Source organism: Gobius niger (assembly GCF_951799975.1).
Source record: "Gobius niger genome assembly, chromosome: 4".
NCBI classification, from domain to species: domain Eukaryota; kingdom Metazoa; phylum Chordata; class Actinopteri; order Gobiiformes; family Gobiidae; genus Gobius; species Gobius niger.
This window is the reverse complement of record NC_136855.1, coordinates 28,423,227-28,449,991: the sequence shown is the minus strand read 5'-3', so window position 1 is coordinate 28,449,991 and position 26,765 is coordinate 28,423,227. Positions and strand designations below refer to the sequence as shown.

The window sequence follows — 26,765 nt, the reverse complement described above, 5'->3', positions numbered from 1 at the left end:
GCACCAATTACAATTAATAGTCAACAGCATTCAGTTCTCTTTATTATCTCAAGTTAGGGTAATGAAATGTTGTTGTTTTTTTAACTCCTGTCAAGTAACTAACTTTCTCAATAGATTCAGTATTTGTTGTCCAAATGTCTATGGCTAGGGTCTATACATCATAAAGAAAGTTAAGAAGACTATAATGTACTGCACTCTGCTCATAATCTTAAATCGCGTGCAACCTTCTGTTTTTAAAAGGGAATGGTTTCCTGGTCAGTGATGGTGTGAAAATGTTTACAAAGTGCTGTCCATGCTTTGCCTTTCTGTGACCTGACCATAGATCGACCTGACACGCTGTGTGGCCAGTCGCTGCTCCAGAGCCACACTTCCTGTTTCCTCCTTTAGATTACTCTGTCTCAGCTTTTTTTAACCAGGAAGAATGACTGTACTGCCTTCTGCCAACCCAAATACAACACTCTCATCAATACTCATCAGTACTACATGTCAGCTCAGTTTTATTAGACATTTTCAGTACATAAAATGGCATAGGAAAACATGTGAAAGTACCTCAAAGTGCATTGCCAACATTTAAAAGAACATTACATGACATAAATACAAACAAATGACACATGAAAAGCTTAGAGGGAAAATACTAACAACAAAGTGCCTTGTTTAAAGTCAGCACAGCTTGTGGAAAGCATACAGCCTATAGAAAACACACACACTATGGCATTGATGAGTGTACAGTATGGTGTCCAAAGCAATCAAATGTATATATGTAGGAAAGTTTGCATAGTGGTGGGCCTATTTTAATTATTCTCGAAACACCAAGGGCCGAACCTCGCCATTGTAGCCCAGATTATTTTCTGCCAATGCCTACGACATAAAGTGGGATGTTCTGGCCAGAAATTTGAAAAATATTGACAATATTTCCCACATTTTTTACAGTACTGTAACAGGTATTAGAGCTCTTATTTGCATAATAATATTTCTCAAAATCATCTTGGGAGCCAGAGGTTCTGCGCAGGAGGGCCGGATTTGGCCCCCGGGCCTGTAGTTGCCTACCCCTGTTATAGGCCTTTTATAGAGAAACAGCAAGCTTCGCTTGAACATCATTTGGACTCACATTTGCACATATGGCATCCCTCTGTCTCCCCAGCGGAGGATGCTCATCACTTGGGCAGATGCAGCGCTAGTAACAAGTCGCCCATCGGTTGAGCCTCACCTGTTGGCCACAGGGCTGTGCTCACACACCACTCAGCCCTCTAATGGGCCGCTCCACCGCGCATGCGTCCTGTGTCTATTGAGCGGAGACCATTTCCTCCAGTAGCAGGCCGCGCAGAGCGCTCATACATGCAAACATATGCAGCTCGAGCACTTACTGCAAACCAACGCCTGGGATCCACTCATTTTTATACCGCTAAACCTTGATGTCATCCATCCAAGGGAGACCTTCCGATGGGCCTTCGTCGCTAAAGTGGAGGATTGCCTGGTCGACAGCAGCGTTATCTCTGGGTGAGTGTCCCACACTGCAGTCACTGAGCCGTCCTGTGTGTTGCTGCTGGCACTGAGGAGCCTTGGCGAGGTGCTATCCCAAACCTTACTAGAATTTTGGGGTGTCTCTTTGATCTGATTGGGAGTCACCATCGACTGCCCGAAGCTTTACTGTCACATTAGCTTTTTTGTGTTAAGCCAAAGGTAAAGTTGTTTTCTATGAGCTGCTAGCGTTAGCAGCTAGTTACAATGTAACGTCACACAATTCATTAGACACATTCTCAGCAGTGTTGACTGATCATTATTTTTCACATGTTCATAATCCGCATGTAAATGATGATTTTACTGGATGATCATTTAATGATTTTTATGTGAGACTGAGGGATGCGGCTAAAACCTCCATGTCACCCTTCCTCTCAGGTTGGACAGACCATCCCCTTTGTATGGCAGGCATTGTTTAATCTCGTTGCCTTGTTTATGATAGATGATGGGATGGTCTGACAATTAGATGAACATTATTTTAATGTTGCCATTAAGGACCTGTCATAGGAATGCCTTGGATGAAACAATATTTATTATCACTCCCGTGCATCTGGTTGCTTTGTGGATGTTGTCTGTCAAAATGTGATGAAGTAACCTCAGAATATCTTAAATGGCCTTGACCATTATATAAATGATGACCCACCTCCAAACTGAAGCTGGACCTTAGCAGTGCCTTGAGACATCCCCTGATGTTCTTTGCCAATGCTGTTTTTTATTAGAGCTTTATTATGTACTACCAAAGCAATCATTTTTTAAAGCTTAATAATTCTATGAAATCTGTGCTGTGCTGCTACAGTTGTAAATATAAAGTAGCCATTAACCTTCAGGGGTTAAAGGTTGGCCTATCACTTGTTGGACGATGGTGTCTAAACATTTTGAATTTTGTTTGAATTTTGTTAATGACATTAAATGTGGATCAGAACAGTGTTGTGTGTGTTGTCGTGTGGTCTATGGTGTAGGGTCAGAGTGAAATGAATGAGATGTTGAAATGTGGTTACATACCTTAGCAAGCCATGGCATGACTGAGAATGGGTTTGTGGTGTGTGTACTTTCTGTAAAATTCCCTTAAATACCAAGTAAAGCCTTTGACCTATTCATTATTCAACATCACAGACTCTTTATCTTTCCTTCTTTCACCAAAGTTGTCAATATTTCTCTTCATTTCATATTCAAAATGATCATACAAGGGACAACCCGACATTGGAATTGTACATTATGATCCTAAATTGGCGTTGTTCTGTGGGAATTGTGTGGTCCGTGCATAGTCAGTACATCTTTGCATCTGTGAACATCAGAGAGTGATGGAGTCAGAAGGCATGAGGAGACTTTTCCCTCTCAACCTTCAAGGTCTGACCGATTGCTTGTACTGGAGTTGTCCAATCATGCTATTGCTTGACAAGGACTAAAGGTGACAAGACAAGCCTGCAAGCCTGGTTACCTGTCACAAATCTGGCTGTTACCATGAGTTATGTGGAAGAATAACATGGCTCCCTGGGCTTCCCCCACACGTTAAGCTACTTTATGTGCTCAGCAGAAACTTATGGATCTTTTGTCTGTTTACTGACCAGCTCATTGTATATTTAAAGCCTGGGTCAGGAGGACATTGATGACCTCTACAATACAGCCACTGAGATTGGTAGAAGTTTGTCTCCACCACCTCCACCACTAACATAATCACTACACACACACACACACATCCGTTATGCATATTTGAGAGGAGATATAATGCTATGGTTCACTTATTTTGGCTGCATAATTGAAAACGAAACTCTGAGCAGATGAGCCTGCACCTGCAGTCAGTCTTTGGCTGATCAAGAGAAACCGTTAGTATTACATGTTTGTCTGTATGAAACTTATTGTGATTATAGTGGGCACATTATAGTTGTAAGAATTGAGATGGACAAGAGTAAGAGTTCAACAAGTAACAAACAAATTCAGATCTGATCTGTGTGCGCTCAAATTAACTAGTCAAATACATTTAGGTCAGAGAAAGAAATGTTACGCTGTTGAAATTTTAATAAAACAAAGCTGCTAGCTACTAACCTGGCCTGCAAGCTGGATCCTCGGGTATTTTTCACAAATACAAAATACGTCTTGAGCTGCTGGCACTGATCTGTTTGAAAACCAAACCACCAGAGGTTTGGGCCGATCACCTGCCTGTATTGCCATTAGTGGGCGATTGTTACATTTGCCGCCAACAAGAAGCATTTTTATTGGTACACAAGGTACATGTTACTACAAATATTTTATAGAATCAAAACTAGATATTTACTGGATTTGCGGTTTGTTGTTTGAGACTCAGTGATTGTCTGGAATTGTGCTTGACCCATTCATGTGCCATATTAGCTACGCACATTGTATTCGTATAAAACACTGTGTAATAGGGTCATTGTTTCCAGTCAAAATCAATCATTTTCTTTAGATGATTTTTGTAGTTGTCTTGGAGCCTTTCTATGAAATGCTATTTTAATGGTTGGTCTTCTTGAAGCTTGTGCTTTATTAATTGCACTGTTGGTAGAAGAAACACTTAAGGCCTTAACTTGGAGAGCAATGTGGAATTTAAGGTGTTTGTATTTTTAATCTTGTTGTAGAGCTGGACGATATGGCGAAAACATTCATCACAATTTAGTTTTTTCTTCCATTGATCAATTTGTTATTTTTTCATAATAACAATAAATACATGTAGCTGATTCATGAACTATCTGTATAAACTATCTTTTATACAAATCTCAGCTCAAACTAAAATAAATGTTTTTACCCAGTTTCATTTAATTGTTGTTTCTTCCAAACTCCCAAAGAGCTGTTCCTGCCAAAGAAATGGCTGTAAAGCTGTTATTATAAAGTACCATGACGATTATTGAGATCGGCCAAAGTAGTGATTGCGATTTGGATTAATTGCCCAGCCACACTTTTGTTGTCTTTCATTAAAAATGCATGAAGATGTGTTGTGAATTTTGTTTTTCATTTACACTCATGCCTCGTGTTGTATGTTCATCCCCACTGCTGTCAGACTGTACAATAAGACTGTGAAGTAACGCCGACTGTAACAAGTGAATTTCTCCTTTGTGAGATCAATAAAGGTTTATCTTATCTTATCTTATCTTATCTTATCTTGTAGGTATGAGCCAGTCTGTCACACAGGACTTGCTTACGATATTTTTGGGTATAGTTTTAAGATAAGATAAGATAAGATGATACTTTATTGATCTCACAGATGGAGAAATTGCATTCGATGAGAGAGCATCCGGCAGCAGCACCCATTCAGTGCGCACCACTCTTTTTACTGTCCAAGCAAGCGCTGTTGATCACTGTAAACGTGGTGATGTGTAAAAGCAGGTGCTACTGGCAATAGTCCAGAGAGCTACTGAAGATGAATTAATTCATATGAAGAAATGCACCTTTAAATATATTTCATTACCCCAGTGGATTTCAAACAGATCCATGATCTGTGCATGGGACGGTGCATGGAAATTTATGTGCATCATCAACCATTTAAATCAAAGCGTAGACAAGGGAAAACAAAATGTATTGTTTCATACTAGATATCTTATTTAAATACTTCAGTCATACGAGCAATCTCACTTTTGTTGTTTTATTGAATGATAGACAACAGCTGATGCATCCATTCGTCTATTCTATTCGTTTATTAAAGGTTTTATGAATTTTATGAGGAGCTACTTGGTCTGAAAGGTTTGATCACTGCATTACACAATGTAAGTACTGTAATGCCTGCTAACCCATTTAGTTTGGAGTCCTTAACAAACATGTTGTATTAATTTACCTGTAAAATATTTAATGTGCCGCTCAGGATGCTTCTGACCATGTGTAAAGAAAGTCCCAGTTACATATTTTGTTTGGCAGTATTCCCCTGTACACAAACACCACAGTCAACATGATCTTTGTATTGATGAAATGTCACAATTGTTGGATGATCATGTTTATTTGTTGTAGCTGTGTTTATTAAAGGTGCAGACCAGAATTTCACTTAAATGCCCTGTGTTCCTTGCTGACCTTAAATACTAGATCATGGGATCAGCAATGAAGGAAATAAAGCCACTGGTGTCGTGTTTCTGCACAGCCCCTTCTCGTTTCTCCAGGGACCATAAGAATGTGCCAGCCGTTTTGGATACGGTACTCCTCCCTACATGCACTTCATACCTCGCTGTGTCACGAGAGGGTCATAGTTTGGCTGGATGGATGCAGGGTTGACCATTTTTAGGCCAGAGTAAGGGTTTGGAGATTGGAAATGTTGGTAGGGAAGGATGAATTGGTCGCAGTATGAGAAGGAAATCAACTACTTCTTTCAACTGAAAGCCATTGCAAAAATAAAACCATAATCTACACTAATTAGAGGTGTTCATGATTAATTGGTTAATTGATAAATCATCATCATTTGCTTCATCGATCTAAAGAAATGCTAGCATTTAATGTTTAATCTGTATAGTCAGCAGTGAGAATGTAGTCAGAAGATAAAGCATCGTCTGAGAATTAAAACATAAAATTAAGCAGCTGTTTCAGCTGTTGTCGCCTACAATTGTTCTTGAGTTAATCATTCCACTTTTTTGATTATTGTTCATGATTATTTCTGTAAAGAAGAAAAACAATATTTATGTCAAATGCATTGAATGATAGTGGTGGCCGTTTATCGATAGTTCGGTAAAGCGACCAAATGATCTCAGGGCAAACTCCCTGCTCTTTCAGTCCTCCCACAAACTTTCTTTGTATTTATTTATTGTTGGAGCTAAAGCTTACTTTGTGGGGCGGGACGGTGGTGCAGCGTTGTGAAGCACAAGCTTCACAACATTATCCCGGGTTTGATTCCCACCTGGACCTTTCTGTGTGGGGTTTTCATGTTCTCCCCGTGTCTCCGTGGGTTTCCTTCGACACTGGTTTCCCCAACCACTAAAAAACATGTACAATAGGTGAATCCTCCAGCCAGGTGATTCTGACCATCCTCACGGGTTGCCGCAGCGGCATTGAAGGATGGGTCAAATGCAGAGGATAAATTTCTCTACGGAGACAATAAAGTTTACCATTACCTTTAACCTACATCGTAATAAAAAAAGAATGAAAACAGTGAAAATTGCAGGCCTTATGGATACTACATACTTGGGCTGAACAACGAATCGAAATTTAATCAATCGCAATCTCAACGTTTGTCAAATTCAATAATCGTATTGGGACTTAATAATTGTCATTTTTACAACTAATTCATGAACCGTAAATTCACATAGTTTTAGAGTTTGAAAGAGAACAATGGAAGATTTTTGTATAATAAATAATACTGGGAAAAAATATTTGTTTGCTTGATCTGAGGTTTTAATAAAAGGTTTTGTCTTGTCTGATGATTTTGAATTGGCTAAAATGCATTTGTTTTCGCAATAACAGAAATTAAATCAAATCGTTCAATAAGAAACAAATAATCGTGATTATTACTTTTGCCATATCGCCCAGTTCTACTAGATACCAAATAAAAAATATAGTTATACAGTAATCCATGCAATACAGAAATGCATAAAGGAATAATAAAAAGAGTTAAACCAACAAAAACAAGAGAAAATGTAAACAAAAAGACAGATCTGCCTTGTCAATCAACAAATTCACTTCATTATGTTCTATTTTGTATTAAGTTCATAAAGATTCTCTTAAGCAGAATTTTGAATGTTTTGTTATGGTTTATGCTTTGGTGCAACTTTTATTTGTTTTTTCTATACAAATAAATTGGATTGGCTACTTTGAATTTCAAGCAAAGCAAATTCTATGAGTCGTATCAGACGAGAGAGTATCAGAGTATGATTTGCAGTAATTTACATTTTACAATATGAACGGCCAACCTAGAACGACCAACGAAGTGTAAAGCAGTACCTTTCTGGTCTCATGTAATGTTATTTTTTTTTATTGAAGTGAGATTATTTTAACCATCAGAACCAATCGCCGCTCTCTGCACAGCTTCACAATGACAGAGTGATTAGAATTACTGTGAAAATGTAACAAGATTATTGTGCAAGCCATAGAGACAGAGCATCCTTTTTTTGTGGAAATTAAATTAAGGAAAGCTTAGTATTCATCTTACCTGTTTCCTCACATGCGGCACATTGTGATCTGCGTTGATCGCTGCTGCTGTTGTTGATCATGTCAGCATCTGCACCAAACCACACAGTCACAATGCATACGCTGAAGGTTTGATTTCTTTAATCAGGCGCTTGCTAATTAGGCTACACTTTTTTTTAAACTTTAGTCTTTAAATGGAAACTTGTGACCTAGTTGATATTCTCTCGAGGGCTGAGCAGTTAGCTCTGTTGTATTCATTGTAAGCTATAACTTTTGTCTTTGTTCACAATATGCATTTCCCAAAGGCCAAGCGAACATGTGTTAGAGTATTGTGCACGACTCAGTGAAGGGCCTGCAGTTTCTGACACTAATGACAGGCACAGTGCGATAGTGGCACTTCAATGCTAGCGCTCCGCTGAAACTTTGAACACAGTGATTATGTGGCATGTGAACTTTCTAGGAAACAAAACTATCGGCCGTTTTTAAAAATGTACCACGTTTCTTGTCGGCGTCTGAATGTGAGGTCAGAGTAGTATGCGGCAGCCGTGCTTGCCCCACACCGAGCACAAGTGCAAGTCTCTGGGTAAATAATTCACAGTCCTGGCATATCTGGGGGCAGCCTCCATTATTCATGTTTTGGCATCGGAACCGACAGACGACCACTGTTAATATTGAGGAGCGGCAGATGCAGACTTAAAGCAGTTCAGTTGCGCTCTCCTCCACTGCTCTGTCTGCACCTGTTCTCCCTCTCGTCGCGTTGATCCTCAAAAACAGTGACTACTTTTTGGCTTTTGCATTTTTTTTTACTGTGGTCTTACTGTTGACACTGTTGAATCTCATTTCTTGGTTCTTGACAAGGGCATTATTTTCACGTACTGTGTTTCCTGATTGATAAAGATGCCTGTGCTCTTTGGCTGTTGTTTATCAAGCCATAGTCAATCAATTCATAATAAGATGTCTTCTGCTGGGGTCTGAGCACTAAAACTTCGTCAGTGTCAGTAAAGCTTTCTAATTGTTGCTTTTGTCACCTCTTGTTCAGTTAATGCATCGTTTAGTTTTGCATTTCTGGCATGTTATTGTTTCGACAATGTTACGCGGAAAATCGCTGATTTAAATTGCTCTTTGCTTTGATAGTTGGCACCGACATTCGACTGTTTCGTCCATTTCACCCTAGAGCTCCTTCACTCTCTCATTTTCTCTAATTTTGCCCAACCTCTCTCATGTCCCAATTTTCCTTCTTATTTTTAGCGTAGCGATGGCGGCTCCACTCTGTGCCGCTGCTGCTGCTGAATGTGTCTTTTATGGAAGAGATTTGGAGCTCCAGTCCCCGGCTAATACCGCTACCATATTGTAGCATCGCACCCCACTGTGGCTGCTGCTAATGACATTCTTTGTGTCTCCAGCGCTGCGCCTTTGCCTCCTCGCCTCTGAAAGGAGGAGTTGTCATGTTTTAGCTTCAAAGGCTGGGGCAGAGGCAATGAAAGCAAGCAGCAGCAGGCAGCTCCCCCTTTGGTCTCAACTCAGCCTCCGCCTCCTGTGATGTTCAGGGACGCTTCTGTGCAAATTCTTTATGACGCTACACACTATACAGTAAGTTCTATACAAGCTGTAAGTCCCCACCTCCCAAAACTCTTGATTACCAAATGCCGCAACGTATCATTTGGGCGCAGGAAAAGGGAGCTCCCTGGGTAGTTTTATCTTTGTGCAGCACAGTTTATGCCCACCAGCTCAGTTTCCTCAACTTTTTACACCTAATCACTAATGGAGCGATGGTGCCAGGCTGCCACCCACACCGCTGGAACAGTAGGCTGCCAGCAGGTTCATATATGTATTTTTTTCTCTTTAGTCTTTGTTGTTGTTGCAGTACGATTTTCCTGTAGATGTTTCGAATAGCTTTTATAATTCCTGGATTTCAACAAGGCATAGAAATTCCGTCTCAAACTCTCGGTGCAAGAAGACGGAGTTCTCTCAAATACATGGACACAATAGGGGGCAGCAGAGGGAGGGAGGGTTTTTTAATTTATTGGTTTATTTGGTCGGTACAGTGCATGTTAATGAACATACATGGGTCTCATACATGTAAACACGCCACACCGGATTGTAGCCTTGGGCCCACCAATGTGCGCTCTCAAACACACTCTGTGTGTTTGTACAGGCCTATTGTACATGTTTTTAGTATTAAAGGAAACCTGAGTACCTGGAGGAAACCTACGCAGACATGGGGGGAGAACATGCAAACTCCACACATAGTCCAGCCCCGTCCAGTTGGGAGTCGAACCCGGGACCTTCTAGCTGTGAAGCATAAGCAGTAACCGCTGCGCTACCGTGCAGTCTCCTACCTGCCTGGTTGATGAAGTCCTTCAGTCTGATGGACCCGGAACAGATTGAGACTCTGCAGTCTTCTCCCCAAGGCGGGAGTGAAGAAGCTGTGAGATGAATGTAGTATCTCTCTCTGAGATGTCCCAGCCGGTCAAACGGGCCCTGACAAGATTATTGATGACGAGGCAAAAACAAAACTGTCTTACAGAGTTCACTGAGAGGAGCGTAGTCCGGCTTGATATCAGTTGTTTCTACAAGTAGGCATGTTTTCCTCCACTTGTATTTGATGAGATATAGAGCAGATCTCATCCCCATGACTTTCCATCAAGTTTTCGCTCCAAAATGTAAATCAGGCTTTAAAGGGACTATACAGAGTTTAAAAATGTTTAAACTAAGTATTTTCCTCCCCCTACATGTTCCAGCCATGTCCTAATGTGTAGAATGAGCCCAGACCTTTTCAACACAACTGCCTCTAAAATCCTGCACTGTCCCTCAAAAAGTTGTTGCTTCGGGTCCGAAGTGCCGTCATGCACAAGCTTAAAGATCCTATATCATGCAAAATCGACCTTTTTGGAGCTTTTAGCCATGTTGTTATGCTATTTCCTTATCAAAAACACCCCCAGAGGGGTTTGTGGCTTCATTCACGCAGCTCTCCGCAATCCTCCTGAATCCTGCTCTCTGAGCAGCTGCGCCTCCCTCTCCTGGTGAACGACTGATCACCTGTTCTTTATTCTTACCTAACGATCATGTCACGGAGAAAAAGAAGCGCGTTTGAGGACGGGAGTTTATTCAACCTTTTTCACGAAGAGGCCACTCTCTCAGAAGCTGTTTTTTTTCTCCGGGATTCAGCGACTATCACCAAAATATATTTTTTCTGTGACTGTCACTGATGGATGTTTGGTGAACTTTCGCCAGAATCAAAGTGGATTAACTTTTATAACCAACGTGATTCCCATAATGTAAACAGCGATGGACCAGAGCGGTGAGTCAATCCAAACGCGGGTTAGCTTGTGTGTTAGCATATTAGCATGTGCGTTAGCCATTTATGAAGCTGTGTTGCAGATGTCAACTCCGTATAACTCCATCGTGAAGCAATTTCACTTATTGCTGTTTATTTACATTACGGTAAAGTTGTATGTGCGGAGAGAGGGGGCGGAGTTAACTGAATCGAAGCGTTGTGTCTTCCGGGTTCGAAAAATACCTCCAGAAAACACTTATATTTATCACAAAAATGAGTGCTCCATAGTGGTAGAGGTACAATATATCATTTAAATGACTATACTTAACTTTGGAATGGCTAAAATAGCATGATATAGATCCTTTAATATAGAAGCTGCAGTTACGCATACGACCAGAGGTGGCAGTAGTGAGCACAAAATGACCAACTTGCATCTTGTCTCTTTAAAGACAAACTATACTGTCCAGTTTCCAGTCGTCAAAGATGCAACAAAGCGGCGCAAAAACATTTCAATATTCATTACAAAAGGACACAACACCAGCATAGTTTTGGGACGGATAAGATTTGGTCACTCATGCTTTAGAAGTTATTGTTGGTAATGGAATGGCAATACTTTCATATTCTGTCAATAATTGTGTATTCAGAAGCATTTTATTTCTTTGGAATAAAATGAATCTTACCATGATGCAAGCAGCTTTGTTTTGGAATTCAACAGTTTTAATAACCTGCATCATTGCCCTTGTGTTAAATTTAAACCGCTCCATCCGGCACCACAAGCCTAAACGAAGGGAAATCCTGTAGACAGAATAGCACAAGAGGGCCCCGCTCACAGCAGGCCTACTCTTTTGATGCAGTAGTGTCTCTATATAATGTATGCGATGATGAAAAACGGCAGCAGCCCGCCTCCGCTCGCATGGATATTGCACGGATATAAATAGCCGCAGACTGGAACCACAGCGGGCAGAGCTCAAACAATAAGCCATCCCCGCGGCCCTCCCTCCCCCCTTCACTGCTGTGTTCACTCTTGGGCCAGAACCAGCAGCAGCCGCCCACAGCCCGGCGGAGAGAGGGGGGGATCTCTCTCTCAGGGCTTCCTATCTTTCTCTCCCACTTCCCGCCTGGCCCGCTTTGGTTATCGCTGTCATCAGAAAGGGAGCCTGGGCCCTGACTCACACGTTACGTCACAAAGAGCATAGTGCCTGTCTGTCGGTTGCTCTACCTACATGCAAGTCGATAAAAATAGGCCAAGTAGCTGTGGGTTTGGGGGAGCAGGTGTTTGGGCAATTCAGGTGGTTTACTTAAATGGTACTCAATGGTCATCTGCAATTTTAGACTTCATACGATACCATTTATGTGTTAGTAATGCAAGTTGTTTATCTGGGTTTGACATGATTGACACCCAGTTTAGACATAATTTAGTTCAATTTCGATCTACTTGGACTCTTTTTTAGACTTAATTTAGTCCTGATTTGATCTTGGTGGTACTTGGAAGTGCTGAGGGTTGAAGAAAAATGTGTCTTTATGTGCTTCAGATTTGCACCTCATGTGTTGTTTATTGGGCAATGTATTGGGCAATACGTTCCTGGGTGTTTCATGCTTTGCAGTTACAGTATCAATGGCATTAAATTGTTTTTCCTCTGGTGCAGTTTGTTTGGCCAGTGGTATAGAAATAAACTGTTACGGGGAAATTTGTGAGGGGGGATGGTAACTCTTTACCTTTTTCAAGCAATATAATGGATTTGCATGAACACTCTACGTTGTATTGGTCTGTGTGCGGCGCGGTGGCTCAGCAGCTGGGGCTCTTGGCTCCCAGGTTTGATAACTGGACCGTGCAGGCCTTTCTGATTGGAGTTAGCATTTTTCTCTCCCCATGTCTGGATGGGTTTCTTCTGGGTTTCCCCCTGAAAACTGAAAACATGCACAAGCCAGGTAATTCTGACTATTCGCTTGGCTCCACATCTGGAGATGGGTCCCCGGTCTCTGCCCTCTGCTCCTGACGGGTCGCCCACCGCTCCTGACGGGACGCCCACTACCCCTGACGGGACGCCCACTACCCCTGATGGGTCACCCCAGTGGCATCGAAGGATGAGTCAAAAATGCAGAGGACGAATTTCCCTATTGAGCCTTAACCTGTTTGGTGTTCAGAAACACTGTTTGAGGTTAGTAAATCACCCTGGGGCCAACAGCAAAGTTGTGAGTTCAAATGATGTTATACAGTATGAATTGGATACATTTCATTTTCTGTATGCCCCTGCCCCTGCATGTTTAATATATTGCTGAAAGAGCATCATCATGACCACTATTTCTCTTTTTGATTAGTATCTTTCTCTTCATTCTGAGACCCAGAGTGAATCCTTGAGCAAAGCACTTTCCCTTGTTATCTGTGCAGGCTGTAATTACCACAATGCAGCTGCCATAGACATCAGCAGTTATGTTTGGAGGCATTTCCACAGTTAAATATATGCTTGCATTCTCTACAGAAGGCTGCTTTTGAATTTCAGTCTGTCCTCTAGGACAGAAAAAAAACTTAAAGGGCACAGGGAGTGCCACTTCTCAAAAGGTGAAGATGGTCAGGAGGGTTTTCAGTGGCAGATGGCCCAGGCGGGCGTGCTCTTGTAATGACCGAGACTTTCAACTTGCTGTCAGTGATCCTCTGCAGGATTATGTGCTGGCTCTTACAGCTCTGGCTGAGATTAAGGGGGAGATCTATTCGAATTATGACATTTATACTGTATCATTGTCTTTGTTGCATTCATGACACTCGTTTCAAAGTTTGGTCAGCTCTTCACCTGTCTATTGAAGCTTTTCACACACTTGATAAAAGTCTCTTCCTCTGACTAATGGAGGCACTGCTTGTTTTCAAGCTTGTGTTTAATTAGTGCTATAGATAGATAGATATAGAGATAGACGGACGGAAGGACAGACAGACAGACCTTTATTGTCCCACGGGGGAAATTTGTTTTCACAGCTGTCACAAAGGCACACACGTAACAGACAAAGCGAATGATTCTGAATAGGAAGTTCAGTTGATTACAAAGGATAATGTGCTCTTCATTGCAATAGACTCGCATACCTGATCAAGAAAACCTGTATTGGATTTTGCACTTGGTTTGAACTCACTGTGACCTTTTGGATTTGCTTTGATGAAATGTTCTTTGATCCGCAGATCAACATCTGTGTTGGTCTCACTTTGAATAACATAATTACCAAGTCAAATTGTGGCCAACTGTAACTGGCAAACAGCACACATGTAAATGCACTGTAACAGAGATGCAACGTCCGCTGTGGCCACAGAATATAAAGCGTGTGTTTTTAGGACCACATGACATATTTCATATTTGTGTGTTTCAGTACTAAGGAAACATGCCTCATGCTCTCACTGTGTGTTGTAAAGGGAGAGTTGTCAGGATCGCTACATGTCTGGAAGTAATTAGCTGATGACAGGCTGTGCTGTCCACGCTGCAGCGCCTGCAGTCGTGAGGAGGTTTTGTCAGCTTATTCTGTTTGCATTTCCAGCTAGTAGTAGCATTTGCATATTTTTCCACTGCTTCTTTTTGCTGTGCTCTGAAAACAGCTCAGTATGCATAGTTACCACCAGTATTATTAATGCGATGCTTACCAGGATGTCAACAAAATGCCATAGAAATGACTGCAGCATCGTGGTCAGTGGAGCTGTTTCTGTTTAAATCCATTTGTGATGTGAAGAATTTATGACGTTCTGTCACAAGGTCACTTTAACACGGCATAAAGCTCACCTAACATTCTGTTTAACTTTAATATTTTGAATACTAATTCTAATATCCCGTTTTTTTATTGATAATGCCGTTTCACTCATAACACTTGTTATGCAGTAATTTAATTATAATTAATGATGTACTTTCTATGGAATATCTTTATTTCACACAGATATTTTACTAAAACCTTACGTTCATAGTTCATGCAGTAGAGCTATGGTTCTCAAACCTGTTCAGGAGGCACCATGGCCCCACTGATGTTCTTATTTTTCTTTTTTTGAAATAGTTATTGGATGGATTTAATTAATGAACAGCAGCTGGACTTTTTATGCAGTCTTTGCTGAAGTGATTTCAAGCATGTGCACCTGATAGTTACAACTATACAGATGCATTCATCCGAGGTTTGGAGTGGCACAGATCTCAGTCTTGGATGGAAAATTGAATCTAGGCAACAAACACTGGAGCCACTATCAGGGAATAAAGTTCATAGGCAAAGCAGCTCCAAATAACAGCTTTACTTTTGATTCAATCAGTTTTATTCTGACGTGGTTTTGCTCCTGACCACATTTGGCAAAGCAATGGAAACTACACGTCCGCTGCTTCCATGAGCTTGGTCCCCACTCCCCACCCTCCCAGTTTCTACTTCCTGTTCATTTTCTTTCGGAAGTGACAAACTGTACACGGAGACTACTGTAAAAGGCCAATACAACCTCTGCTATTTAGGCATGAACGATGCTGTGATCCTCCCCCTTTTAGATCTCATGTTACATTATGCTTTGACTTGGTTTGTGGTTATAAACAAAGTTTAAAAGGACAAGTTTAATGCCTACAATATGTATTTCTTTACTGTAGTGTTGAAAGTGGGGGCATTTGTAATACAATCGTCTGAAATTATGACCTGAAATTGTAGAATGAATCACTACTACGTTGTTTGTAAGACACATGTTTCATGTGGGTTTTTTTTGTTTTCTTATCTTGCAGCTCTGATGGTACTATCTGAACAGTGACCGCTGCCTACCCGAGGACCCCTGCTCCGTTTCCCTTCATCATGTCTGGCATCCATGTAAGTCGAGTTATAAAACTACAATAAAGAAGACGGGTAACAACTGCTCATCTTGTCTAGAGATCATGCATTTCACTTTTACCAGCCACAAATTCAAATGCTGGACATAAACATTACCTATTAAGCCTTACTCATCACTGTGATGTCCTACTGTTTTAGGCAACACTTGCCAGCACAGAAAGTATACAGGCATAAATCCTGTCTGCCCCACCCTTTTAATGTACAAAGTCGCTGTGTACATTTCCACTAAAGTATCCTGGCTTAGCTTTAGTGGTGTCATGTTCCCAGACTGTCTTGTGTGTGGTGTAAGTACATCTTACTTAGGTAAGATGACTTTCTCTTTATCTTCCGCTTTACGTGTCCATATTAAAGATATTTGACCAATGGCTGACAGTGTTATGCTACTTCTACACTGAGAACAATGGTGTAATTGTGTCAAATTAACAGATGACGTTAGATCTGCTAGTCCTCATGGGCACAGTGAATGCATTGATCATGTATCCTCTATCCTGATTTGGGATGGTTTCCTCATCTCAGAGACTAATGTGTGTTTGAGGGAAAAGTATCACTCTGGTTAATTGCTTTGTGAAATAAACAGTTCTGGAAACATTTTATTCATAATTTGATTCTTTGTTTTCTTTTGCGTAGGCCCCATGGTCGTCTGGCACAGAGTGTGTAGCTAAGTATAACTTTCAGACTGCAAATGAACAGGACCTTCCTTTTTGTAAAGGAGACGTACTGACCATCATTGGAGTCACCAGGGTAAGTAGAAAAGAAACATTTGTACACAAATCATTCATGCTCTGTTAAAATCATATCACATGTTGTCACTATGGGGGTCATTTATCAAGGCTGGTACTAAGCTGAAAAATTAACACTTTTGTGGGAATGTTGCACTTAAAGGGACTATACGGAGTTTAAAAATGTTAAAATTATGTATTTTCCTCCCCCTACATGTTCCAGCAATGTCCTAAGATGTAGAATATGTAAATAAGACCATGCTGTCTGATTAATCAATGGATAAATGAGTCTGCTGCTGCTAATACACTTTTGCACGTGCTACTCGCTTTGCACATGAGCAATCGCTTGGTAAATGACCCCCTGTGTCACTTTACTCACGTAAATAGTTTAAAAATATAACTTGCCAGCATTTACTTTAATCCAAGGATTATTGCTCTGAGTGCGAGGCGAGCCACTTGCTTTCAAATGGCCATATTAATAAAAATGATGTTTGGAAGCATCACCCACTTGCAATGCATTTACTTTAGTATGCTGTGCTTTAAATCTCACACAGCATGTTCTGCATTTGTTTTGATTTGGCCATGCTGTCATGGTGTGAGGTGGAGTGAAGAAAATAAAAACCCAAAATGCAGGACTGCAACAAAACCGGTGATGTTTAATGACGGAAAACCAAAATAACAAAATCCAGACATAACCAAAAACCGGGGCTGACAAAGGACAAGGGAAACACAGGGGTATAAATACAAGAGGAAACGGGGCACAGGTGAAACACATTAGGGCGGGGCAGGCAGGTAACGAGGGAAGCAAAGCAAAGTCACAAGGACAGAACACATGTCAAAATAAAACACAGGACAAGACCAAAGACAAAACATACAAAAACAGGAGAACAAAAGACAAATCATGACACATGCTTTTTTTCAGGATCCTAACTGGTACAGAGCGAGGAACACCGGGGGTAGAGAGGGCACAATTCCTGCCAACTATGTCCAGAAAAGAGAAGGAGTCAAGTCCGGGGGGAAACTCAGTCTTATGCCGTAAGTACTGAAGCCAGTTTGTTTATAAATCAGACATAATTATTGACTGTTTCAGATTGTTATTTATCCAGTTGTGAACATGTTGCTACAAGGTTCCCACTCATTTTTGTTTCTTGCTGCTACAAAGCAAGATGCTGTGGCATTTTTTGAAAGTTAGCAAAGCATCAAAAGCTGGAATTTCCTCCTAAAGTCGGCACGCTTTACTGTCCTCTCTTGTCTGCCTGACCGCCACAAAGGCCAGCAGCAGCTGTGCACTGTATCTGAATGAGGCTCTTTGAAAATAGCAGCCATGTCAAAAGAGGAGAACATAATGAGGGGCATATGCAAATCAGGCAGGAATGCCACAAGCATACAAAATGTTACACTGTCAGCGCATTGCTATGAAATGTCGTCATTTAAAAGCTACTGGCAATTACCGGTAAGTCATTTGATCTCTAATACAAGATGCACGACTGTACGGTAATCAGCCGAAGCATCTCTAATTCTCAGAAAGTTAGATTTAGCAGAGTTTCTTTCTTTTGCATCTGTCTAAAGCTACTCTATATCTGGGGTTCTTAAACTTTTCAGGCCGGGACCCAGAAAATTACTGTGCAAGCAGTTTGGGACCCCACTTTAGAAAAAAATCTGGTGCCTGATATGGGTGTACAGTTGACCTTGCAATTTCGCCTTTATTCACAAACATATGCTGTTTACAATTAAGAATTGTCTTCAATATAGTGTCAGTATCTCTAATTTGTATGTGTTGAAATCTTCTTAAGACCTCCCCCCAGTGCCTTGTGACCCCCACTTTGATAACTATACCTATTTGAGAACTCTATGACAGGCATCAACCACAGATCGTTTAACAAATCTATTAATGCCTAATCTTAGCACAAGTCAGAGCTGTCATTTCAGAAGACAGATCAGTGATGTTGGGTGTGAACCTGGCTGTCCATCAGAAAAACCCCCAGAGTCGATGTCATTGTATCATGAGACTCGGCGATGACTTTATTATGAATCGGGAACAGATGTCTCGGGGAAAGACCTCTCCCTTTTCGGGTTACATAAGTCTTCAGCTGTGGTCTTCTATCTCCATCCTTTCCGTCAGTGATGCGCAGTGGTGCACATTGCCCTCTTTGCTGACCCCCTGTGGTAGACATTCACTCCACATATAGTAACAGCACCGCCCTATAGTGGCATGGCCCGAGACCAGCTGTCCTTCCTCACCATCTCTTCTGGTGTGTCCAAAGAGACTTGTTTACTGCATGTCGGTAATTTATGACGGATGGAGAGCACAGCAGCACATTTCTACACACAGAGCAGCCAGTGTGCGACCCACTCCTCTGGGCTGTCATCACATGGCTCCAGTTGTTGGATTAGTGGGAGTTAGTTAAGGAGCTGTTGTCCATCGTAGCTGCCTTTTACTGATCTAATCAACCCAACCCCGTATTAAGATTCTTTGCCACAGCGGACTCTTGTGTCTGAAGAAGAGGAGGAAGGAAGACCGAGTCAGAGGAAAGCTGGCAAAGTCAATTAGGACTATTGATTTGTCCCCGTCATCAGTTTAACTGCCACTAAGACAAACTCATTCCCACGTTTTACAGGTTTTCTGTTGTTGAATTTACTCCCGTATGACGTAAACCGAGGGCGAAATGTAAGCAAAATCGCAATCTCTACTTTTGGTCAATCTCAACGATCGTCATGGGACTTTATGATTGTCATGTTTACAGCATTTCTTTGGCATAAACAGCTCCTCGTTTCGGAGTTTGGATGAGACAATGGAAGTTTTTGTGCGTTAAATGATGCTGAAGGAAAGCATTTGTTTTTGTTTGAGCTGACGTTTGTCTAAAGAATCTGCTGCATTTATGAACTTTTTGGTATGAAACAATAAAATAGAATCGAAAACTGAGGTCAATCAATGGTTGCCATGTCGTCCGGCCCGAGGTAAACTGAGTGTTACATGGTAAAGGGTCATACAAGTAGATGACGATGCTTTAATCCAATCCAGCAGTGGCCTATAGATTAGTTTTGCATGTCATATGGCGAGGGTAAGCAGGATTATGTAGGAAGCATCCAAGGCTTTTTTTTTTTCATTCCCCCAAACCAGCAGATTATTAGCTCACCATTAGCATAGTCGTCCATTGTTTTGTTTTTTTTCTACTGGCAAAAGCTTTGTTCAACTTATCTCTGAGCTGGGTCACTTTGCCGGTGCTCTCTCCCCCAACATTCAGCTTAAGCAGTGTTGCGTTTTCCTGTTTTTGTGGAGTCGGCGTGTCAGTTTCCGTCTCTGCCCCAGGCGTGTGTGTACGATTTTCCTGTTGTTTGGGTTCAGGTACTTTCTCAGTGGCTCCTTTTAAAGAGAAAGCCATGGCCAGGCAGGATATGTTTCTGTGGACCCTCATTACTGACCTGTGTCTTTATGTCTCTGTAGGGCACGGTTTTAGCACAGCAAAATCTAATCAGGCAGCTGTATCTTGGAAAATATCTGTTATTTTTATGACAAGTGTTAAATACTAACACTATGGTTTGGAGAAAAACACATTAAAAACAGGTACTGAAAATATTAACCTTAGATACCATGTTTTAATGCTTGGGTTCAGGGGCAGCACTAAAGAAAAGTTACTTGGTTGTTCCAGCTCAAGTAAATGATATTTTAAAGAAATCAATGTTATTTTTCTGTTGTCATTTGTCCATCGGGGCATCAGGCTGTATAAAGGAGCCACAATTTCTCTTGGACCTGTTAGTGTTACATGTATTATTGCTTTTTTGGTATGTGTTTTTAACTTATTGATTCTATAGATTCTGCTTTGTTTGTGTGAATGTGTGAGCAACAGGCTGTTGCACAATAAAGTATTTATCTATCTACCTCAATGAGAAATATTTTAGTATTGCTATCAAAAGTATTATTCAAGTTTCGGTATCATAAACCAAGGCTCTTTGAAGCACTGAAAACAAATTAACAACACCCCGCCCTGGTTTTGATTAATTGCAACTACTTTTTTTTTTTTTTCACTTTTGGGATTCAAGGTCAACTTCACTTTAAACATTTTGCACATTAACATACATACAAAACAATATAAATATGAATGAACGACTAATACAGGAGGCATGTGCATTTCAGATTTTACAGCGTTTTCAGCATTTTACACATACCGTATTTTCCGGACTATAAGTCGCACCAGCCTTGGTAACTACCTGGGCATGGAGGCGTCACTGCACTGTTTACAAGCCTCTCCCGGCAGCACGTTGTTTAAGCTCTCATTTACAAACTCGTTCCCTTAGCTCTGGTCACATGCCTTTAGCCTGCGATTTGCTTTTTTAGTTTTCTTCATTGCAGTCAGAGTAACCTCAGCTTCGCCAGTCCCGCACAAGTATCTTGCTCACTCCACACTTTTTTCTGCTGATTGATTGCCGTTCTTTAAAACTTCAGTGGTACAGGAGTTGCAGATACTGGTACACAAGCCTGGAGCGCCCTCTAGCGACTGTTGGTATGAAAAACAACATGTGAATTGATATATGAGTCACACATAAGTACAAGTCACACCCCCAGGCAAACTATGAAAAAAGTGCGACTTATAGTTTGGAAAATATGGTGATCAAGGGATCTGATTATTTTTAGTAGTTGAAAATGTCAGCCTTTGCGACTTGCTCATCGTGATTATTCAAATTGTGATTTTGTGATGTTTATTGAGCCGCCCTCATAGTGTTGCAGGCAACAGATCAATTTCTGGCCTCCGTCTTGGAACAAAGCTCACTGGTAATTACAAGATGATCAGACTTGACTTCAGATACGAGCTGAATACAGTAATGATGGCCCCCTCGGAGAAGTGTAGCTGGAGGATTAAACTTGAACTTAAGCGTTTATGACCGACCGGCTCTTTTGAACGGCTCTTTAAGGTGAACCGTTCGAACCGGATCTCAATTGTGAAAAGAGCCAGATCAATTTTATTATTTGTCAGAAAGTTGTAGCCTCTTTTAATCAGTTGTGGTACAAGATTTTATTCACTAACTAATTTTTCAAAGCGTAAATCTCAGTCCCATTGTCATTTAAAAAAAAGTGTGCCTTTTATTGATTTCCTCTTAGATATTGTGAGTTACCTGGCTGCCGTTATTCAAGTTTAATATTAAAAAGAGCCAGTCGGTTTTTCAAAAGGAACAGATCCCGAAGACTCTCACTAAAGAGCCGTAAATCCCATATCCCATATCCCACTATTTATCGGTCACAGGCTTCACTATAAGGTTATTTAGCATGATTTCACCCTGCGTATTTTCAACACGTCCAGGAGTGTTAATATTTCAAAGATGAAAAACGGTTTATGAATCTAGCCACTCTATTGTGATTACTTGGCTGTGCTGGAATCTGAGCTGTTAAAAAAGGTTTGTTCCGAAGTCAAGGTCTATCTATCATCCATTCAGGACGAGTCAAGTTTCTTCCTTCCGTCATGTGTGTCTCTTGGCATTGAAGTTTGTCTTCTAAGCTTTTTTCTCCTTGTGTCCCCTCTAGCTGGTTCCATGGCAAGATAACTCGAGAGCAGGCTGAGCGGCTTCTCTACCCCCCAGAGACGGGTTTGTTCCTGGTGAGGGAGAGCACCAACTACCCCGGGGATTATACCCTGTGTGTCAGCTGTGATGGGAAGGTGGAGCACTATCGCATCATCTACCACAACGGCAAGCTGACCATCGACGAGGAGGAGTACTTCGAGAACCTCATGCAGTTGGTTGAAGTAAGGACAGCTGCTGATGCTTTACTCTTGATGCCACTGGCGTTGTCTAAAAAAGAGAGAAAGATTATTATGAAAGCACTACAATTTTAGTACATTGGGGTGAGCATTCTTTGTGTGGTGACAAGCGCCCATAACTGGGTAAACCTAGAAAACTCAATTGGTTTGCCTGGACAGTGTAGAGTGAGTGATGGCTGGACATTTGTAATTGGGCCTCATCTTTGTGCCCTGAGGTGCACTGGAAGTGGACAACAGCACTGTGCCAGCTGGCACTGAGACATTCCCAGCCTCTGGTACATCCATGCTATCAGCCCACACAGTGTGGCCCTGAATGTACATGTTCACCATAGACTGCCTTCCTCAGTGTATGAGCTTTACCTTCCGAGTCTCATAGACCTGATTATTGTGGATCTGCAATGTAATTCTTTAAAAAAAAAAAAATATATATATATATTTACCTTGTGTGTGTTTTTGTAGTTATAGTAGTTTTGTGAGAATAATCACAGAAATCAGAACACGTCAGGTGTTCTGATTTCTGATTCTATAATTCTAAAAGCAGAATAATACATGTGACACAGATGCCATTCCATATGCTGCTATCCATTATTCATATTATGAGCAAAGAGCAATTGGTTGATTTTCTACAATGCAATCAGAAACAATTAAGTGCATCTCCTTCATTTAAATTGATAATAAATATTTGTAGTATAAGAAAAGCCATGAAACCGTTAACAAAGGTTTTATTTATGAAATTTTGTTTTCACTCAAATATATTACACTATTATTGTGAATATTAAAAATTGGCTTAGTTGTTTTCATATTGTCCATTGAAAATTTTTCATTTGTTGCTTGTCCAAGACAATAGCGCTCTTCTAATCTTCACCATGCTGCCCTCTGGTGGTTGTCGGTCTGACTTGCATTATGCTGTTTAATCATCAAAGTCCTATTTGTCATTGAAAATCTCATTTTTACTGAGATTTATTAAGATAACTGTACTAAGTGTATATTATGCTTACGGACTTGTCCATCCTGCGCTGTATCATTATGACACTTTTTATAGAAAAGCCCGGTAGTCATGCTGCAAATAGAAGTTTGTTTGTATTTGTTTTTTGTATTTTGTTTCTTTTCTTTGGGGTGGGATTTGCTTGCATTAATTTATAGTGTTTTTTTACATACAAAAAAAACATAAGAAAATCATTAAAAAACCCCAGTTGTGTATGATTAATCCTGTTTAAAAATGTCTCCAGCATTACACCAAAGACGCGGACGGCCTTTGCACCAGGCTGATTAAACCCAAGTTGATGGAGGGGACTGTGGCGGCTCAGGATGAGTTCTCCAGAAGTAAGGGCACACTCTGAGCTCATTACCCTGCTCTATGGGGACTCTGGCTCCGAGGCACACGGGCATTATTACATTAGCATGTAAATACTGTCAGAGTAACCTCACAAACAGCTCTACAGCCATGCAATACACACTGCATAAAAGCCTCATCATCCCTGTCCTAATGGCTTTAATCACCAGAGGGGAGTTGATCTTTTCGTGTCAAGGGACTCTTGTTCTCGCAAGGTCAGACTGGGTCTCCCTTCACGGCATTCAATATATTCACTCCATAAACCCATCTGACCTTTTGCAAAAACAGGCGAGATGGAGAGGAAACCTAGTGTTAGCTATTGCATACTACAGGGGTGGCAAAGTTCTCTTGATGGCAGAATTTTTTTTCTCCTCAATGATAGATGCAGAGCTTCTCCACAGTGACACAGTGTATCTTGTTTTAAAAAAATAAGTGTATTTTTAGTACTTAAAATTAAGAGTACATCATTAGGTGTTTTAGATGTCATTTGAGACTTATGTTTTTAATGATTTGTTTTTGCAGGTGGTTGGGCTTTAAACAGAAAAGATTTGAAGCTTATCCAAACAATTGGCAAGGGAGAATTCGGAGGTAAGGAATACTCCAGTGTGATGTCGATTGCTTACAATGAGAGAAGTCTTATCCTTTGTCCTCCTGTCTGGTTTGCAGATGTGATGGTGGGAGACTACAGGGGGACCAAGGTGGCTGTCAAGTGTATCAAAAACGATGCCACGGCGCAGGCTTTTATTGCAGAGGCCTCTGTCATGACGTAAGACAACGGTTTGAGAGTGTGCTCATATAACTCAGTGGCACCTTTATTTGTTTGTTTTCTCTATGGCTTTACAGGCAACTGAGGCACAACAACCTGGTCCAGTTGCTAGGGGTAATCGTGGAGGAAAGAGGGAGTCTTTATATCGTCACAGAATACATGGCCAAGGTCAGTGCTCTCATGACTTTTTATTTGGTTTTAAACATGATCAATGTAATAAAATCTTATCGCTTTGTTTTTGTGTTGTCACAGGGAAGTCTTGTGGACTATCTGCGATCTCGAGGGCGGACAGTGTTGGGAGGAGACTGCTTACTTAAGTTCTCTCTGTGAGCTTCATTTTATTTTTAACTATTATAATGTCTAATATCGTTTTCTTCACCTCAATGGATTCAAAAACATTCCCCAAGCAATTTGCAGTTACGACACCTGGGCCTGATAACATTAATAAATGGAATTTATTTGCTCACGAGCCACAAATAATTGTTGTTGCCGGCATAATGGGACTAATTAGAATCCATTAAGATATTCTCAATTTTTGTTTACCATTTACATATCAATTCACTTTGGTTTTGTTGTCATACAGAGATGTGTGCGAGGCTATGGAGTACCTGGAGGCCAACAACTTTGTGCACAGAGACTTGGCAGCTCGTAATGTGCTCGTGTCAGACGACAACATTGCCAAGGTCAGCGACTTTGGCCTCACCAAAGAGGCCTCCTCCATACAGGACACTGCCAAGCTGCCTGTCAAATGGACGTCGCCTGAAGCATTAAGAGAGAAGGTGAGAGCGCCTGAGATCTACTGTAATCAGGGTCAATACCATGTATTTTTAATACATGTTATCAATTTGTTTTACAGCGGTTTTCCACCAAGTCAGATGTTTGGAGCTATGGAATCCTACTCTGGGAGATTTACTCCTTTGGGCGTGTGCCTTACCCTAGAATTGTAAGCGTCAAGAAAACCCTTTTTTTTTTTTTTTTACGTTTATTTAAACACCAGTAGATTGCAGACTTTAAAGGCTTTGGCAATTACTGTAGAGAATGTTAAGTACACGGAGGGGGTTTAATGTGGGCCTTGCACCATTAGACAGAAACAATTGCATAATGAAATGTTGTAGTTAATAAATTATGAATCCACTTATTTCACTCGCTCTGGTACTTGTGCGTTGAACTCGTAATTTGCTCCTGACCTTTCTGTGGTGGTGTTTCATAATTAATTTGTATGCTTCAATTGATGCAGCAATCTGTTTAATGTTCTCTGTTACAGCCGCTGAAAGAGGTGGTACCGCGGGTGGAGAAAGGGTACAAGATGGACGCTCCCGACGGCTGCCCTCCTGTAGTGTATGACCTGATGAAGCAGTGCTGGACTCTGGACTCCGTCATACGGCCGTCCTTCCGCATGCTGAGGGAGAAGCTGCAGCACATCAGAGCCAAGGAGCTGTACCTGTGAAGAGGAGGAGTGGGGGGGCTGATGGGGGTTTAAAGCCTGTCATTGTGTCAGGTGGACGCAGACGAGGAGGTGCCTGTGGGACTGCCAGACCATGCCCTCCCTCTCTTCACCCCTCACCCTCCCAGCGTCCTCTGCTTCACGAAAGAGACTGTTCTTCTGTTTGTGATGTATAGCCAGACAGTATCCTCTTCTCTCGATGGAACTCTTGCTTCTTCCTCTTGACGTAACCTGCCGCTGCTCACTTAACTTGTCTCTCTTTTTGTTCCCTCCCCTCCTCTTGAACATGAGCTTTACCTGGTGGGGAGGCTGGCCTTTTCCTCCATGTTTGTTAGCTCGCTTTGTCCTTTCTTTTTGTATTGCTACATCATTCCTGGACTCTGAGTTGAATTTCAGTTCACCTTTGTACCATTCCATCCACACCTCCCTCCCCTCTGCTACATGTGTGGGGGCCTTCGCTCTGTGCCAAAGTGCCTCCAGTCTACAGAGCTCAAAACATCCCTCCAGCACTTCTTTAGTTGGACTTTTGTGGTTTCATTTTTTTATTACGTTTTTTTAAGGAACCTTTTTCTTTTCTTTTTTTATTGGTTTTCAGGGAGGTTTTCAAAACCATTCTAGTGCTTTTTCTCCCTAACCTCCACCAAACTCCCATCACACATTCTGTTCTTGAATCCAGAGTTGGCATGGACCGAAAGAGAGCGGAGGCCAGTATCATGTTCATCCTCCCGAAGACACAGCCCAAAGGAGTCTTTGGAGCGCAGGACAATAACAAGACGACAACGGAAGAGGCAATTTACAAACATGGTTGATTCATTATATGTGGGCTTGTTTTTTATATCAAAAATCTATTTAAAGGATTAAAAAAAACAAGGATAAAGACTGTTAGAGAATTTAAAAAAGGACTTGATGAGCCAAGAGGACATGTCTCTTGGTGTTAGGAATGTTCAGTGTCTCTTGAACGCTGGGGTCGGGGTGGTGCATGCTGTGTGTGAGAGGCCTTGGGTTCAACTGTCAGTGCTTTCAATGTTTATTGTTTTATTATGCTATCATAATTATAAATAAATCATTCCACCTGAAATGTGTCCA

General features: G+C 41.3%; 1 protein-coding gene across 1 annotated transcript; it reads left to right on the top strand.

Annotated features, from left to right (window-relative positions):
- The first annotated feature begins 1,278 nt into the window (after nt 1-1,278).
- cskl (c-src tyrosine kinase-like) lies at nt 1,279-26,765 on the top strand. The gene is made up of 13 exons (XM_079554609.1): nt 1,279-1,497; nt 15,562-15,643; nt 16,292-16,405; nt 17,306-17,418; nt 21,902-22,121; nt 23,366-23,459; nt 23,992-24,057; nt 24,136-24,235; nt 24,313-24,403; nt 24,488-24,561; nt 24,819-25,014; nt 25,092-25,178; nt 25,500-26,765. The coding sequence occupies exons 2-13, from the start codon at nt 15,629-15,631 to the stop codon at nt 25,680-25,682; spliced, it is 1,353 nt and encodes a 450-aa protein (XP_079410735.1). The 5' UTR covers nt 1,279-1,497; nt 15,562-15,628; the 3' UTR covers nt 25,683-26,765.